We start from the raw sequence: 14,821 nt of genomic DNA, 5'->3' as shown, positions 1-14,821 counted from the left end.
CACAGCAAATTTTGCTTATTTGACTTTTCAGTGTAAATTTTCCATCATGTTTGCATCCTGGCTATGATTGTCTTCCTGACACCGGCCTCACTACAAGAATGCAACATCTGTGATGGTGACTCAAGCATAATCTGTAATAATATGTTATTTGTAAACACCATCACAGTATTGTGTTTTTGTAGTTAGTGCTCCTTTGTTCAGTGTTTGGCAGCTCTTCTTGTTTAATCATCCGGGATGTGTGTCTGCGTGTACACGACAGGCTTCCCAGCAGAGCAGTCCTCAGGCGGTTTGGGTTGTGCCCGCTCTCCGTCAGCTGCACGAAATCACCCGCTCCTTCATCAAACAGACCTACCAGAAGCAAGACAAGGTAACTCATATTGATAATTGTAATTCATATTGATAGTACACAATCTGCATCCCTCACAGTCTGTAAAATGCCAAAGCAGCAGGTGCATCATTACATGTTATTGTTAGTTTTATCAAGTAATGAGAAAAGCAATGCTTTTCTATTGAAGATTTATGACAGCTGTTTTTTGCATAAGATTCCAAAAAAACAGTAGAACAGTTCTGTCATAGCGGTTCTTTCATTCACTTTTTTGTAGTAGGTACTTAAAAACAGCAGCGGACTCCCTTTGTAGAAAGGATCCTTAAATGGAGGAGTTATGGAGTTTTGACTAGCATTTTTGCAGTAGGTCCTTAAAACAACAGCACACTCCTGTCACACTCCTGAGAATATTGGGCGAGTGAGAGTGCTCCTAATCACATGGAGGATCTTTAGTTATTAGTTTTCCAGTAGGTCGTTCAAAAGCACTCTTGTCACATTGATGCTCTTTGAATAACAGCAGCACACTTCTCTCACACTATTGCTAGACAAAAACAATGAAGGACTTCAAGATAGAGACATAGAGATTGAAAAATGTAAAAGATTTAAAAATTTTATGAAGAATCATAGAAGTGCTTCAGTTGATTTACAACTGGAGGGAGCCTCAGAAGAAATACGGGTAAACTTGGTGTGAGGATATGTATTGCTCCATCATTTGTATTTTGCATGTACACATGTTTAACACCACACAATGTTTTCCCTTCAGAGCATTATTCAGGACCTGAAAAAGAACTTTGAGATTGTCAAGCTTATCACGGGATCTCTCGTTTGCTGCCATCGTTTGGCCGTGACTGCAGCGGGAAACTGTTGTCTGTCAGGCTCCACATTGGTGGACGGGCGATACACCTACCAGGAGGTTTGTTGGTTTTTTTCTCAGTCATGGTTCAATTTCAACTATTCTCCTGCCTTATCTACTGTTAATGCAGTCTTGTCTCTTTCTAAATCTATGGTCAGTATCTGGACAGCCACCTGCGCTTTCTAGCTTTCTTCCTCCAGGAGGCCAGCCTCTACCTGGTCTGGAACAGGGCAAAGGAGATATGGGAGTGCCTGGTGTTTGGCCCGGATGTTTGTGAATTGGACCGTGAGGTATGCAGACAGCTATGCAAATAAATACAAACCTGTTATGTTGGTTGTTTGTTGGTTGTCTCTCTCCTTGTGACAACTCTTGAAGGAAAATATTTTGTGTGTTTTGTGTGTTCTTAATCTTCAGTATAAACTGAATGAATTTGATTATTTTATCAAAAGTATTTGTCAGATTATTAAGGGGCTTACAAAATTTGCTAACTTCCCCACTGGGTAGCCCAACTACACTTTCGGAACATCCCATAAATGTAGTTTGTGGTCGTCTATGACTTATTATGCATTATTGCAGACCATCTTTGGTCACTGTTGTGCATTTTGTATCATCGCCAGATGTGTTTTGAGTGGTTTACTAAAGGCCGGCATGACCTAGAAAGTGACGTCCAGCAGCAGCTCTTCAAGGAGAAGATCCTGAAACTGGAGCCATATGAGATCACCATGAACGGTTTAACACTCTATTGACCTCGACAACCTACATGATAATTGAGTATTTGATGCACCTTCTAACGTTGCTAATGCATGTCCCTCAAGGTTTCAACCTGTTTAAGACCTTCTTTGAGAACGTCAATCTGTGTGATCATAGACTGAAACGCCAAGGAACTCAGCTGGTCTGTTTTATGCATGCATTTCCTCTCCTGATGTTTCTTAAATGAGTTTGGATGAAAATAAGGCAGATCCTTTATGCAGTAAATGTTGTTGTTACAGTGTGTGGAGCGCCTTGACCTGACAGGGATGGATTTTATCTGGCGCATCGCCATGGAAACCCCTGATGAAGAGATAGCCAATGAAGCAATTCTGCTCATTATCACATATAGCTACACAAACCTCAATCCCAAGATGAAGAAGGCTAGTATATGTCCGCTAATACATACAACTATGAAGAGCTTAGATTGTAGTTTGTAGACCAAGTCCAGCCCTGGTGAAGGTCTTTGTTCTCTGAGTTCTCTTTTAATGATGAATGTAGCAAGCATTAAATAAGTGTAATATCTCTGACGGCAATATATCCTCCTTACAGGATTCTGTGTCTTTGCACAAGAAGTTCATTGCTGATTGTTACAAAAGACTTGAGGTGGGTGGTGCACTGCATTCTTCTGGATGTCTGATTATGCCTCTTTTTCACTGTTGCTAAAAAGCACTCTGATTTGATATCAGGCAGCCAGCTCAGCCCTGGGTGGGCCGACTCTGACACACGCTGTTACGAGAGCCACCAAGATGCTGACGGCCACCGCCATGCCGACGGTGGCCACATCTGTACAATCGCCATCCAGGTAAAGTTTAGGGAAAGATCAGTTTTAGTTCCTAATCCAACTGAATTTCCCCTGTGTTCTTCTGTAGATCCACTAAGCTGGTTATAATCGAGAGACTGCTGCTGTTGGCCGAGCGCTATGTCATTACTATTGAGGTAGGTAGGCCACACCTCTTCTGTTGTCATTCAGTCGGTGTATAAGAGCAACGGATACTCTTACTTTGCAGGATATGTACTCAGTTCCTCGCACTATTCTACCTCATGGGGCTTCCTTCAACGGACACCCTGTCACTCTTCACATCACATACGAGTCAACCAAAGACACGTTCACCCTAGAGGTACTCGCACTGTTGGTGCCCAATAATCTACGTTTATTGATTAGCATCTCTAGAGGAAATATCTCTCTCTCAAACTCCGCTCTCACTGTCTCAATTGTGCCCGCAGACCCACAGTAATGAGACGATAGGAAGCATCCGGTGGAAGATATCCGAGCACTTGAGCTGTCCAGTGGATAATGTCCAGATCTTTGCCAATGATAGCGTGGTATGTGTCAATGACTGAAACTGATAGGAGCTCTGTGTTCTTTTATTTTTTTAAAGATACTATTTTTATCTGTCACTCCCTCATTAAAGTATTGTACTCCTCTCCCAGTCATGTGTTTCTCCTGAAGCCAATGTAAATTCTTCCCAGCGCCGCCTTCCCCATTTGGCTTAAAGCGCTGTCTTGAGTGGCAGGGGAAACACAACTGTAAAACAACATCCCTGTTTTTATTTTATTTTTCTCTCATTCGATCCCGCTTCGCTGTCCCTTCACCTTGTGTTAGTTGACCATGAATCGGGACCAGAAACTGCTGTCCCAGCTGGGCTTTAGCGACGAGCAGAGCCTGACAGTGAAGAGCTCGGGCACGGGCACTCCCTCGGGCAGCTCAGAGTCGTCTGCTTCCGCCTCCAGTAGTTCCAGCTCAGCCGTCTTCAACACTGCCTATGCCCTGGAGCAGGTACGACTAAAGGAGGACATACTTGGGCACCATAGGTTGGTACTAATGCCATTGTTTCATCAGGAGAAGTCTCTGCCTGGTGTGGTCATGGCTTTGGTGTGCAACGTGTTTGAGATGCTTTACCAGCTGGCCAACTTGGATGAATCTAGGTAAGAAAGAAAAGACTCACCTGCACGTTCTAATTAGAGCCGGTATAAGAGTTGTATCAAACATTTGCCTTTGCAAAGATAACACTGAGATCCACTGGCAGAGATGCATTCAGTGAACAATATCTTTATTTTCGTGTCTATTGTAGTGTGATTTACAGCTTCATGTTTTCTGTCCTCTCAGGATCACTCTGCGTGTGAGAAAACTGCTTCTCCTCATCCCAACAGATCCAGAGGTGCAAGACGCTCTTGATAACTTTGTTCCCAAAGAATCCAGCGTGTGGAGCCACCAGGTATGCTCCTTAAAATGTACTTTAGAGACAGACGGTTGCCCTTCTTCATCCCTGCTTTTGTACGCCTGTCTTTTGTAGAAGACGCTGTTTACCCTCGGACCAGGGACAGGCTCTCGCTCTCCATCCATGGCCTCCAAGCAGCAGCACCAGCCCAGTGCTGCTTCCATCCTGGAGTCTTTGTTCAGATCCTCAGCACCCGGCATGTCCACGTTTAGAGTACTCTACAACCTGGAGGTACATATACTCACATATTACCAACTAATTTTGACCTTTTTAATTGAAGCCACAATAGCGAGGTTTAAAGTGTAAGGCAGGTCTTCCGTTGGAGATGGCAGAATGCAGGGTTTTCATCTGGGTTGAGTGTGTGATGTGCAGTTATCTGCCAAAACACATGGGGCAGTTTTTTTGGAGAGTCAACTCAGTGGGGACCTTGGCTTGTTAATTTTCTTAGTTGTGAGCGAACAATTTCAATACAATAGAGATGGGGTAGTGTTATAGGTGCTGGAACATGTTAATGTTACTTCTATTGCAATTCCATATTATTTTGATAATTGGTCTAATTTCACTAGATTGTGTCGATGTTGTGTGCCCAATGAGTGAATATCCTGTATAACCAAACAAGATGGTTAAATAACATTTCTGTCTTAGGTGTTGAGTTCCAAACTCATGCCCACATCTGATGACGAGATGGCTAAAACCAGCAGCAAGTCCTTCTGCGAGAACTTCCTCAAAGCGGGAGGGCTCAGGTAATTCTTATGGTCAATGAATCTTTATTTCTGTATTGTTTTTGTGTTCTAACAGTAGTTTCTCCTTGTGCTTACTTGCAGTCTGGTGGTGAATGTGATGCAAAGAGACTCCATTCCATCAGAGGTGGACTATGAGACCCGACAAGGAGTCTACTCCATCTGCCTTCAGTTGGCCAGGTGCAGCACACTTCCAATGTCATCTTGTTGCTAGCATGGTACACTCTCTCATTCTCAACTGGTTGTATCTGCAGGTTCCTGTTGGTTGGCCAGAGTATGCCCGCAGTGCTTGATGATGATGTAATCCGTGATGGTGACGCGCTGTCATCCCGCCCGTTCCGTAATGCAGGGCGCAGCGGGCGCCAGCTCTCGCTCTGCGCGACTCCGGAGAAGTCCTCCTACAGGCAGATGTCGCTGTCTGAGCGCTCATCCATCAGAGTGGAGGAGATCATACCTGCTGCCCGTGTGGCAATTCAGGTATGCAAACACAAAAACAGCAATGCGAAGCCATTCATCATCTGCAGCTCTAACATGTGTGCTCTCTCCAGACTATGGAGGTTGGAGACTTCACCTCCACTGTGGCCTGTTTCATGCGACTGACGTGGGCCGCGGCTGCAGGGCGACTGGATCTGGTTGGCAGTCCGCAGCCAATCAGAGAGACCCACGGTGCACTTCTACCTCAGGGACTTCGGACGAGTAGCACAGGTGAGAGAGAGCACATCGTGGTGCACACTGAGAACTCCAAAGTTGAAACAAAATTAGAATGTGTAGTTGCTAATTAACTGGATGAGTACTTGAGCTAATTTTTGGTGTTGGATTGCAGGAAGTAACTGCAGCTCCAGTAGCGAAGGAGAAGCCACGCCAACGGCCCTGCACGCTGGGATATGTGTGCGGCAGCAGAGTGTCTCCATAAAAGATGCCATCATCGCCCGGGAGGCTCTATCACTCCTGGTCACCTGTCTGCAGTTACGCTGTCAGCAGCTTTGTAAGGATGAAACGGCACCAGCACCAACATTCTCGTCATGGTCACATCTTTTTTTAGGAATCCTTTGTTGATTACTTTCTTTCCACAGCCTCTTTTTACAACCTGCCCTCAGTCAATGACTTCATCATTGATGTACTTCTGGGATCTCCCAGTGGAGAGGTATGTCCATGCAAATATCCACACTAGTTACATTGGTCTACACAAAAACACCAATTACTATTGGTAAGCATTACTTACTTTTGTCTCAACAAAAGTAATAACATGTAGTCACCTAATAAAAATGTATTCACTGTAATTTTCTGTCAGGTGTTCACAGTCTTCATCTCTTGATAGCAAAGGCAAAAAAATCTCTTTTCAAACCCGCTCGGATTATTGAGCTCCGTAAACAAGGCCTCTGGCAGTGCACGATTGCAATTGCTGTAAACGCCTTTAAACAATCCCGAGGCTTATGGAACAAAAAGTCTGGTAGACCAAAAAAAGAGCTGGAGGATCCAATTAGCTGTTGGTCAACACATGGGGCGATCCACTGCCAAAGGGAAAGTTGTTACTGGTGCCAAGTGCAGTCCAATAACCATCGGACAGCATCTGCGAGAGAAGGGTTTTAAGAACAAAAATATATCCTCACAGACCTATTTTAGTTTAGTGGTTATTTGCAATAAATTGCTTACTCTTGTCTCACACCCATTTCTTCATTTTGCACTTTGAAGCTCTCCTTAAGTTCCAACATTGCAAATGCAATGCCATGCTCGCAATTTTTCAGTTGGTCTCAAAATTTTGATCAGAGGCCAAAGTTGGATATAATTACAGACCTCCGACATATTGCAATAGCAGGGTTGTTGCTGTGTGGAAGATGTAAACACTCTTTTGGCGATATTATATTATTTTTATGACCTATATTGGTCGGACTATATTATCAGACAACCCTGAATGTCACCTCTAAGGCAGTCGGCAAACAAATGCACAAAATAGATGTTTTTTGTAACACTTCTCTTGCCCGCTTCTTAGATTCGCCGTGTCGCTTGCGACCAGCTGTACACTCTGAGCCAGTCGGACACTTCAGGCTTCCCCGACGTGCAGAAGCCCAATTTGTTCCTGCTCTCAGTCATCCTCACTGCCCAGCTGCCGTTATGGAGTCCCACCTCTGTCATGAGAGGCGTCAACCAAAGGTAATTATTAGGGAATTTAAAAAATTAATGTCGCCTTCTCACGTTGTTGGGGTATTTTTCGGGAAGATTGCTGTCCCAGTGCACGGAGTACTTTGACCTGCGATGTCAGCTACTGGATGATCTAACAAGTAAGATGTTAATGACTCGTGCTGCCATTCCAGTAATGTGGAAGTACAAACACACAAAAGGACAACACACTGGACACTGCCTTATCCTATTCCACTAAACCCCATGTAGCGTCAGAGATGGAGGCGTCACAAGTGAGCACTGCCTCCATGCTGGAGGATGAAATCTCCTGGCTGGACAACTTTGAGCCCAGTTGGAGCTCAGAGATGGAGACCAGCGAGGCGGACAACGTCCTCTTGGCCGGACACCTGCGGCTCATCAAAACCTTACTCTCACTTTGCGGGAAGGAGAAGGAGCACCTCGGTATGCTTGTACTTGTGGACAAAAGTATTTGGATGCTTGGCTTTTACTCTTACAAGAAGTGTAATTGAAAGTAAAAAAAAAATAGTTTGTCTATACCCACTTTCACATTCTAAAAAAGCTTCGGATAAGATTTTGGGTTATTTCTCAGGTGTGGGCTCTATGTGCGCTATACAAGAGAGAAGCATCTTCTCCCTCTGTTACTAAAAAGTTGCCTTTATGGAATTGTCAAAAATGTTGTCGTTAGATGAATAGTTAAAATACAAGGTAACTTAGGGACCAAGGCCAATCCTTAATTTGACTAATTGATTCCAAATGTGCCTTACTATTTGTGCCTCAATTGTACAAGAGAACTGCATAATGTCCACCTTGTGTATCCCACGGCCACATTTAACTCCTTTCACAGGTCCTTCACTGATCCAGCAGTTGTTGGATGACTTCTTATTCCGAGCGTCACGCATCATCATCAACACTTCCAACTCCACCGCCTCCCCAGCCCCCAGCCACGACTTCCACCCCAAGTGCGGCAGGCATCAATTCCCCATTTTCACTTTTGGTATTCCAGACTGAAATTAATAGACTAATTGAAGGACATGTTCCTCCACTCAGGTGCAGCACCGCCAGCAGCCGTTTGGCAGCTTACGAGGTTCTGGTAATGTTGGCCGACAGCTCTCTCTCCAACCTGCAACTGATCACCAGAGAGCTCCTCTCCATGCACCACCAATCCGACCCGTCGCTATGTAAAGAATTTGATGTAAGATGCCATTAACTGTCCCTTGCTGATAACAGTGAAACTAACTCATTGCTGCCGTGTCAGTATCTTCCCCCGGTAGAGAGCCGGTCAGTGTCTGGCTTTGTTGGCTTGAAGAATGGTGGAGCCACATGTTATATGAATGCAGTTTTTCAGCAGCTTTACATGCAGCCGGGCCTACCAGAGGTAAGCATGACACACATGCTGGACTTAACCTATGAATGGTCATTGTATGACTTTGTTTGTTCAAAGGCTTTCCTGTCCATCGAAGACGACACAGACCAGCCAGAGGAGAGCGTCTTTTATGAGGTTCAGTCTTTGTTTGGTCACTTGATGGAGAGTAAGCTGCAGTACTACGTCCCGGAGAACTTCTGGAAGGTATGCAGATGTAAGGCAATGGATATGGTACACAATGAATGGACAGCTACTTGATGGCGGAGACTGGACAACTTTATATTAAGCTTAGATCAGGAGATCGCAGGGTTAACAGTGTAGACAAGCAATGTATGATGAAGAATCTGAATTGCAGATGTTTATATGCTTTCACTAGAACAGGTGGATGCCAAACAGACATTTGTGGCAGGAAGTAAACAGATATACGTGTACGACTTTAACCATGTATGTTGAGGCATGTGTGTTCATCTTGAAAGCTGTCCTTTTACTTAGATTTGACTCTGCAGAGACCATTCTACATTATGTGTAGCCTTCCATTGGTAGAGACAAATGATGATTTCATGATATGAAAGGTATTTCTTATTATGGTAACGCATTTTTAAGTGTAATTTACTCGCACCCACACCTTGCCAATGAACACTTAAGCCAGTTTATGTTGACTGGCAGACTGCTGTCGACATAACTGAAACTTGCAATTGCTTGCATATTTACTTGTGATTTCGGCCACAGCCATAAGGAGAATGGAGATATGGATGGAGAAAGGATTTTGGAACCTACAACAGTTTAACATTGTTTTCCTCCATTTGCGCATATTTTTGGTTTGATTTGTCTGTTTTCATATAATATTTCATACTCTTACATAACAGAATCACTATGATTCCTTCAAAGCTTTGTCGACCATGTACAGTATGTTGATGTTCACTCATACCCTTTTCGCAAACAAAGATTTAAGGGCGTTGACCACGCCTAGCGCAGGCTCGCTGGAGGCTAACGAGGTTGATTCGTGACAGGCACACTTGGTGCAGGAAAATGACAGTTTATGCTGTGCCAACACGGTTCTTCCTCCGACTGTCCTTCTCCTTGAGGGCAGTCCAACTGTTGATGTGGCAGGTAGACAGGGATTTTTTTTTTCATTGGTGCTCTTCTGTCATGGTTGCCGGTTGAGAATTCACCATAGAGGACGAACTGCGGTAGGCGGTGATCCTCCATTGTGGACATGTGCTATGCCCATCATAGCTATGTTATCAGTATGGCCTTTACACTGATGATCTAACCGCTTGTTGAAGCTCCTCAACATTTGTGACATAGTCGCTCCAGTGTATGTTGAGGATGGAGTGGAGACACGTTTGGCAGAATTGTTCCAGGAGTTATTGGTGCCACTGAAACATAAGAATTAAGCGCCGCCTTAATCACATAACCGCCAAGGGGAAAAAAGGTAACTCCACCAGTGGCCACCAGCGACCACCAGCATGGACAGCACAGAGGTTCTGAAAAGGTTTTGAAAAGTAACAAGCTGCTGAAGCGTCACTCATCACTTCCACATCCCGTAACCAACTGAAAAGGTTCTGAAATCCAGGAAGCCCCAACAGAGCCAGCCCCTATTCCTGATAAGTAGCAATCGTCAAATTTTCTCCCAAATGTGGTGTGAATTTTGGTTTTGCTGGATTCGTGCTGATTCATGGTTAGGTTGGTGGGGGCTATAAGCAGGCATTTTTTCAGTACTAAGAAGAACACAGTGGGCTGGGACTTGATGAGTTAGTCCACACAGGCTGGCATAAGCGGGAACAACTTAAGCTGGTTCCACTGTACTTTGCACTGTTGCGCTATTATTCTGGATCATGAGGGCTTCTTTTGTTTTAGATCTTCAAGATGTGGAACAAAGAGTTATACGTACGAGAACAGCAAGATGCCTATGAGTTCTTCACCAGCCTGGTGGACCAGCTTGACGAACATCTTAAGGTATTCTTACAATTACAGAAGCCAAATGCGCATTATGTTTGAACTATGATGTTGTCATTTATATGCTGTTTCTTTCTTCCAGAAAATGGGCCGAGAGCAAATCTTCAAGAACACATTTCAGGGAATCTTTTCCGACCAGAAGATCTGTAAAGACTGTCCTCACCGGTGAGTTGATTGATGTAGCAGGTTAAAAATATTGTATTATTGCCCATTCTTATGTTCTCTGGCCAAAGTCACAAGTAAATGTGTAAGCAGTGGCAACTTTCACTTTCGGTTACAACCCTCTTATGTCAATGTCAATTTCCATTGTACATGGAGCAAGTTGGAGCCTGGTGTGCGCGTTTATGCATTGCACGTTTTCTTACATAGGTACGAGCGTGAAGAGACCTTCATGGCACTGAACCTTGGCGTGACATCCTGCCAGAGTTTGGAGATCTCATTGGACCAGTTTGTCAGAGGGGAGGTGCTGGAGGGCAGCAACGCCTACTACTGTGAGAAATGCAAGGAAAAGGTCAGCAAACACCCCTTGTGCAATGTGCCTGCAATTTGGGATGCGTTGCTTACAGTTGTTTCTCACACACAGAGGACCACTGTGAAAAGGACATGCATCAAGTCCCTGCCCAATGTTCTCTGCATCCACCTCATGCGCTTCGGCTTTGACTGGGAAAGTGGACGCTCCATCAAATATGACGAACAAATTCGGGTATGTGTAATCTTAGTCGCTTTCACTAGAGCAGACAAACAGTAGTAATTCGTGCTTGACGCTTGGTGGCCCGCAGTTCCCTTGGGTGCTGAACATGGAGCCATACACCGTGTCTGGGATGGCACGTCAAGACTGTAGTGGAGATGGTGGCGAGGGGCGAGGTGACGGTGGCTCAGGAGGGTCACCCAGGAAAAAAGTCACAATTTCTGAGAACTACGAACTGGTGGGCGTTGTGGTCCATAGCGGTCAGGCGCACGCTGGCCACTACTACTCCTTTATTAAAGATAGACGGTAAGAGAAACCACAATTCCTGTATCTTTTCATATACACCAGGTGTGTCCAAAGTGCAGCTGAAGTTAATTTAATGGTTTGTGGTACATTCTAAAAAGTATAGTGAAACAAGAAAACACCAAAAATTGAACAGAAGAAAGAGGCAAGAAAAAGAAAAAACGTTTGATCCGAATAACACTAATACTAACAGTAATAGTACTACGCTTTGTCAGCTATAAAGGTTAGATGCAAGCTGTTTAATACCTTGATAATACTTGATTCTCTTGGGGTTGGACAAAATACTGACATTGCAGTCTTTGCATCACAATAATGATAATACTCTTTGTTTTGTAACTATTACACAAAATATATTTGTAACTTCTTATGTATACAGTAAATGTCAAAATGGCTTCTGCGATCATTCCTAGTTCCTATACCCTCTCTCACCCTGTAGAGGCAGCTCACGTGGACGTTGGTACAAGTTCAACGACAACGTGGTGGAGGAGTTTGACATGAACGACGAATCTCTGGAGTACGAGTGCTTTGGGGGAGAGTACCGACCCAAAGTTTACGACCAGTGTGAGCACTACACACATGCTCCTTAAGGTGAACGCCACAATCCACGCACTGCAATGCCTTGATTTGTGTGTACGGTGTTTTTGTGCAGCCAACCCTTACCCTGATGTGAGGAGGCGATACTGGAACGCCTACATGTTGTTTTATCAAAAGATCAGTGACCAAAACTCTCCAGTCCTGCCGAAAAAAAGCAGAGTTAGCATCATGAGGCAGGAGGCAGAGGACCTCACACTGTGAGTGAACCCAACTGATTGTATTGATCTGTAAATTCCAAAATGTCATTGCATTTAACAGTATTATCTACATTTTTAGGTCCGCCCCCTCGTCCCCTGACATTTCGCCCCAGTCGTCTCCTCGCCCCCCCAGGGCCAACAACGACCGCCTCACATTGCTCACACGCCTGGTCCGCAAAGGCGAGAAGAAGGGCTTGTTTGTGGAAAAGATGCCCGCCAGTATCTACCAGGTGATGCAACATCAAGATCTCAATGGGACGTTTTTTAGGTGACGAGGCTACAACACCAACTTAACCTTTCGTTTTTCCTTCCGTGTAGATGGTGAGAGATGAGAACCTCAAGTTCATGAGGAACAGAGACGTCTACAACAGCGACTACTTCAACTTCACGCTTTCGCTGGCCTCTGTCAACGCAGTATGTCTTATTCCTTGTGTACAGCACGCCTAATAAAACCATACATCGCTATACTGTAACTTGAATTTACCCAGACCTACCTGCACTTGTTTGTCTTCGACACATAAATATGGATGGTCATAATTGCAATTAAGGAAGAAACACTGGATTTAATTTAATGACATACCATATACATACAGTACATATACACTGTACAAATACCGCTAAATACCATATTTTGTCACATAATTTTCTCAACTCCAGAAAGCACCAGGCATCTAATCAGGGTGTAATGTATTTATTGGGGGGAAATGTAATGCTAATATTAGATGATAAAAATGATAATAATAGTAATACGAATGTAAGTAAAATTACTAGGGATGTTCCAATCAGGGTTTTATGCTGCCAATACATTTTTCTATTTTTATTTTCTAAGTAGACTCAATGAGTTAATTGACGTAATGTCTATTAGAACGGAGGCCTCTGCTATTTGTGGAAATACTGTATACACTGTAAACTGTATTGTAATCATGTTTGTTTTAGACCAAACTGAAGCATCCAGACTACCAGGCTATGGCCAAAGAAAGTTTGCAGCTGGCTGTCCATTTCCTTCTACACACCTACCTGCACACCAAAAAGAAGCTCCGGTCTGAACACGCCCACTCGGACATCAGTGAATTAACATTAATGTCAACATTGTGTGTTCATTTCTGATCTTTAAACATACAGTGTGGACACAGAGGAATGGATGGCTACAGTGGAGGTGTTGCTTTCAAAGAGCAGCGCAGCCTGCCAGTGGATGGTTCAGTACCTGGTTGGCCCGGAGGGACGGGAGATGACCAGGTGTGAACTACAGTACACTGACTCTTGTTTCTAGTAGTGTTTTGTGTGTTTGCCTATTTCAGCAGCGGTAGGAACATCACCCCATTAGCTTGTGTAGTCACTGGACAATATTTGCTGTGTAACCAGTGGAACAGCTAGAGAATACTGGAGGTGCTTTTACTTCCTGTTTGGTTTATGCAGTTAACTAGTTGGGACTGAAATAGTTGATCCCCCTGTAGCTGTCCAGTCCTGTGACTCCATCATGAGTGGTTGACTTTGCAATATATACCGTAGTTATGATTGTGAATGAAGGAATTATGAATTAATTCGGAATGATTATTACAATAGACAATAACAATTATTCTAACCTAATTAAATACATAAAATAAAAACTATAAGTAACATAAATATGTATGAATATAAATGTATTGGCAAATATGAAATGTTTCATAATAATTTGACCAAGCACATCTGTCACTAACTACCGGCACAACATTTGCGCACACACATTCACACACTCACTTTCTCTCTTCTTCCCCACCATATTGCCGTCCCATTCATTTCATTACACATTCAACATCTTGTCCCCCTGTTGCCCAACTGATAAAATACAAAATACATCAAGGGTGCTCACTTGGGAGTAGTTTATCCTCTATTTCATACATTTCACACACACATAAATACGCATAAAGGTCACTTACCTTCATTGCTCTGTTTCCAAACAGCACCAATGTTTAAATTAGAGAATTTTGTGTGTCTGGTTGGTCACATGACGTGAAGTGCGTTTCACAAAAGACTAAATAACTAATAACTAAGACTAAATAATGTTGTATTATTGTTTTTGTTTTAGTTATGAGTGTATTTGACCCTGCCTTTTCTTTTGTTAAACAAATGTTTTTCATATTAAAGAAACTATTGACGACCAATAGCGTTATTAACGACCATTAGCGTTATTGACGCTTTTCAGGCAGGTAGTCAGTCTTGCTCCAGTTCCACAGCAAGTAACATGGTTGGTGTCTTTTGAATTGATGAAGGGCCTTTTTTTGGAACATTCAACAGTTATTGCAGTACTCATTTTTGGAATGCTTTCTTTCATGCTCACTTGTGTATATATTTGTAAATATTTTGTGTTTTTTTTTTCTTTGTCATTGTAAATATTTTGCACTGCTTTGCTGTTTTTGCACTTTGGGACTTAGGCAAGAGCTCCACCACAACTAATAATAACTATTTAATCTTCTGCCTTCTTCCCTACTTCTTAGAGTTTGTTTGCTGGAGTGTTGCATGAGGGAGGTGAGGGTGGTGGTAGCCTCTATCTTGGAGAAGACCCTTGAGAGCGCGCTTCACTTTGCTGACCCTGGTCTGGACAGTTTGACTGATGCCCTACTGTCCTTGCTGGACAAAGACGTTCCTGAAAACGTGAAGAACTGTGCGCAGTACTTCAGCCTCTTCAGTAGCTTTTCTCAGAAGGTAATGCAG

At 43.6% G+C, this 14,821-nt stretch overlaps 1 protein-coding gene across 2 annotated transcripts in view; it reads left to right on the top strand.

Annotated features, from left to right (window-relative positions):
• usp24 (ubiquitin specific peptidase 24) overlaps nt 1–14,821 on the top strand; it is a 35,560-nt gene that overhangs the window by 14,423 nt on the left and 6,316 nt on the right. For both annotated transcript variants that reach the window (XM_058074451.2, XM_058074452.2), the window contains 40 exons: nt 260–367; nt 1,089–1,238; nt 1,337–1,468; nt 1,796–1,907; nt 1,994–2,070; nt 2,168–2,308; nt 2,478–2,531; nt 2,615–2,730; nt 2,798–2,864; nt 2,936–3,046; nt 3,153–3,251; nt 3,532–3,705; nt 3,769–3,854; nt 4,036–4,144; nt 4,223–4,378; nt 4,793–4,890; nt 4,972–5,067; nt 5,142–5,364; nt 5,436–5,592; nt 5,711–5,872; nt 5,961–6,031; nt 6,878–7,038; nt 7,105–7,166; nt 7,276–7,467; nt 7,871–7,985; nt 8,074–8,218; nt 8,282–8,401; nt 8,468–8,593; nt 10,250–10,348; nt 10,431–10,513; nt 10,718–10,859; nt 10,932–11,051; nt 11,128–11,342; nt 11,776–11,900; nt 11,989–12,130; nt 12,210–12,360; nt 12,449–12,544; nt 13,067–13,170; nt 13,253–13,366; nt 14,605–14,812. In XM_058074451.2, the coding sequence (XP_057930434.2) occupies nt 260–367; nt 1,089–1,238; nt 1,337–1,468; nt 1,796–1,907; nt 1,994–2,070; nt 2,168–2,308; nt 2,478–2,531; nt 2,615–2,730; nt 2,798–2,864; nt 2,936–3,046; nt 3,153–3,251; nt 3,532–3,705; nt 3,769–3,854; nt 4,036–4,144; nt 4,223–4,378; nt 4,793–4,890; nt 4,972–5,067; nt 5,142–5,364; nt 5,436–5,592; nt 5,711–5,872; nt 5,961–6,031; nt 6,878–7,038; nt 7,105–7,166; nt 7,276–7,467; nt 7,871–7,985; nt 8,074–8,218; nt 8,282–8,401; nt 8,468–8,593; nt 10,250–10,348; nt 10,431–10,513; nt 10,718–10,859; nt 10,932–11,051; nt 11,128–11,342; nt 11,776–11,900; nt 11,989–12,130; nt 12,210–12,360; nt 12,449–12,544; nt 13,067–13,170; nt 13,253–13,366; nt 14,605–14,812 (5,019 nt within the window). The remainder of the gene's footprint in view (nt 1–259; nt 368–1,088; nt 1,239–1,336; nt 1,469–1,795; nt 1,908–1,993; nt 2,071–2,167; nt 2,309–2,477; nt 2,532–2,614; nt 2,731–2,797; nt 2,865–2,935; nt 3,047–3,152; nt 3,252–3,531; nt 3,706–3,768; nt 3,855–4,035; nt 4,145–4,222; nt 4,379–4,792; nt 4,891–4,971; nt 5,068–5,141; nt 5,365–5,435; nt 5,593–5,710; nt 5,873–5,960; nt 6,032–6,877; nt 7,039–7,104; nt 7,167–7,275; nt 7,468–7,870; nt 7,986–8,073; nt 8,219–8,281; nt 8,402–8,467; nt 8,594–10,249; nt 10,349–10,430; nt 10,514–10,717; nt 10,860–10,931; nt 11,052–11,127; nt 11,343–11,775; nt 11,901–11,988; nt 12,131–12,209; nt 12,361–12,448; nt 12,545–13,066; nt 13,171–13,252; nt 13,367–14,604; nt 14,813–14,821) is intronic.

The sequence above is a fragment of the Doryrhamphus excisus genome, linkage group LG4, assembly GCF_037039965.1.
Source record: "Doryrhamphus excisus strain RoL-2023G ecotype Guam linkage group LG4, RoL_Dexc_Guam_v1.1, whole genome shotgun sequence".
Lineage (NCBI taxonomy): Eukaryota > Metazoa > Chordata > Actinopteri > Syngnathiformes > Syngnathidae > Doryrhamphus > Doryrhamphus excisus.
Note: the sequence above shows the minus strand (reverse complement) of the source record. Positions and strands in the feature narration are given on the sequence as shown.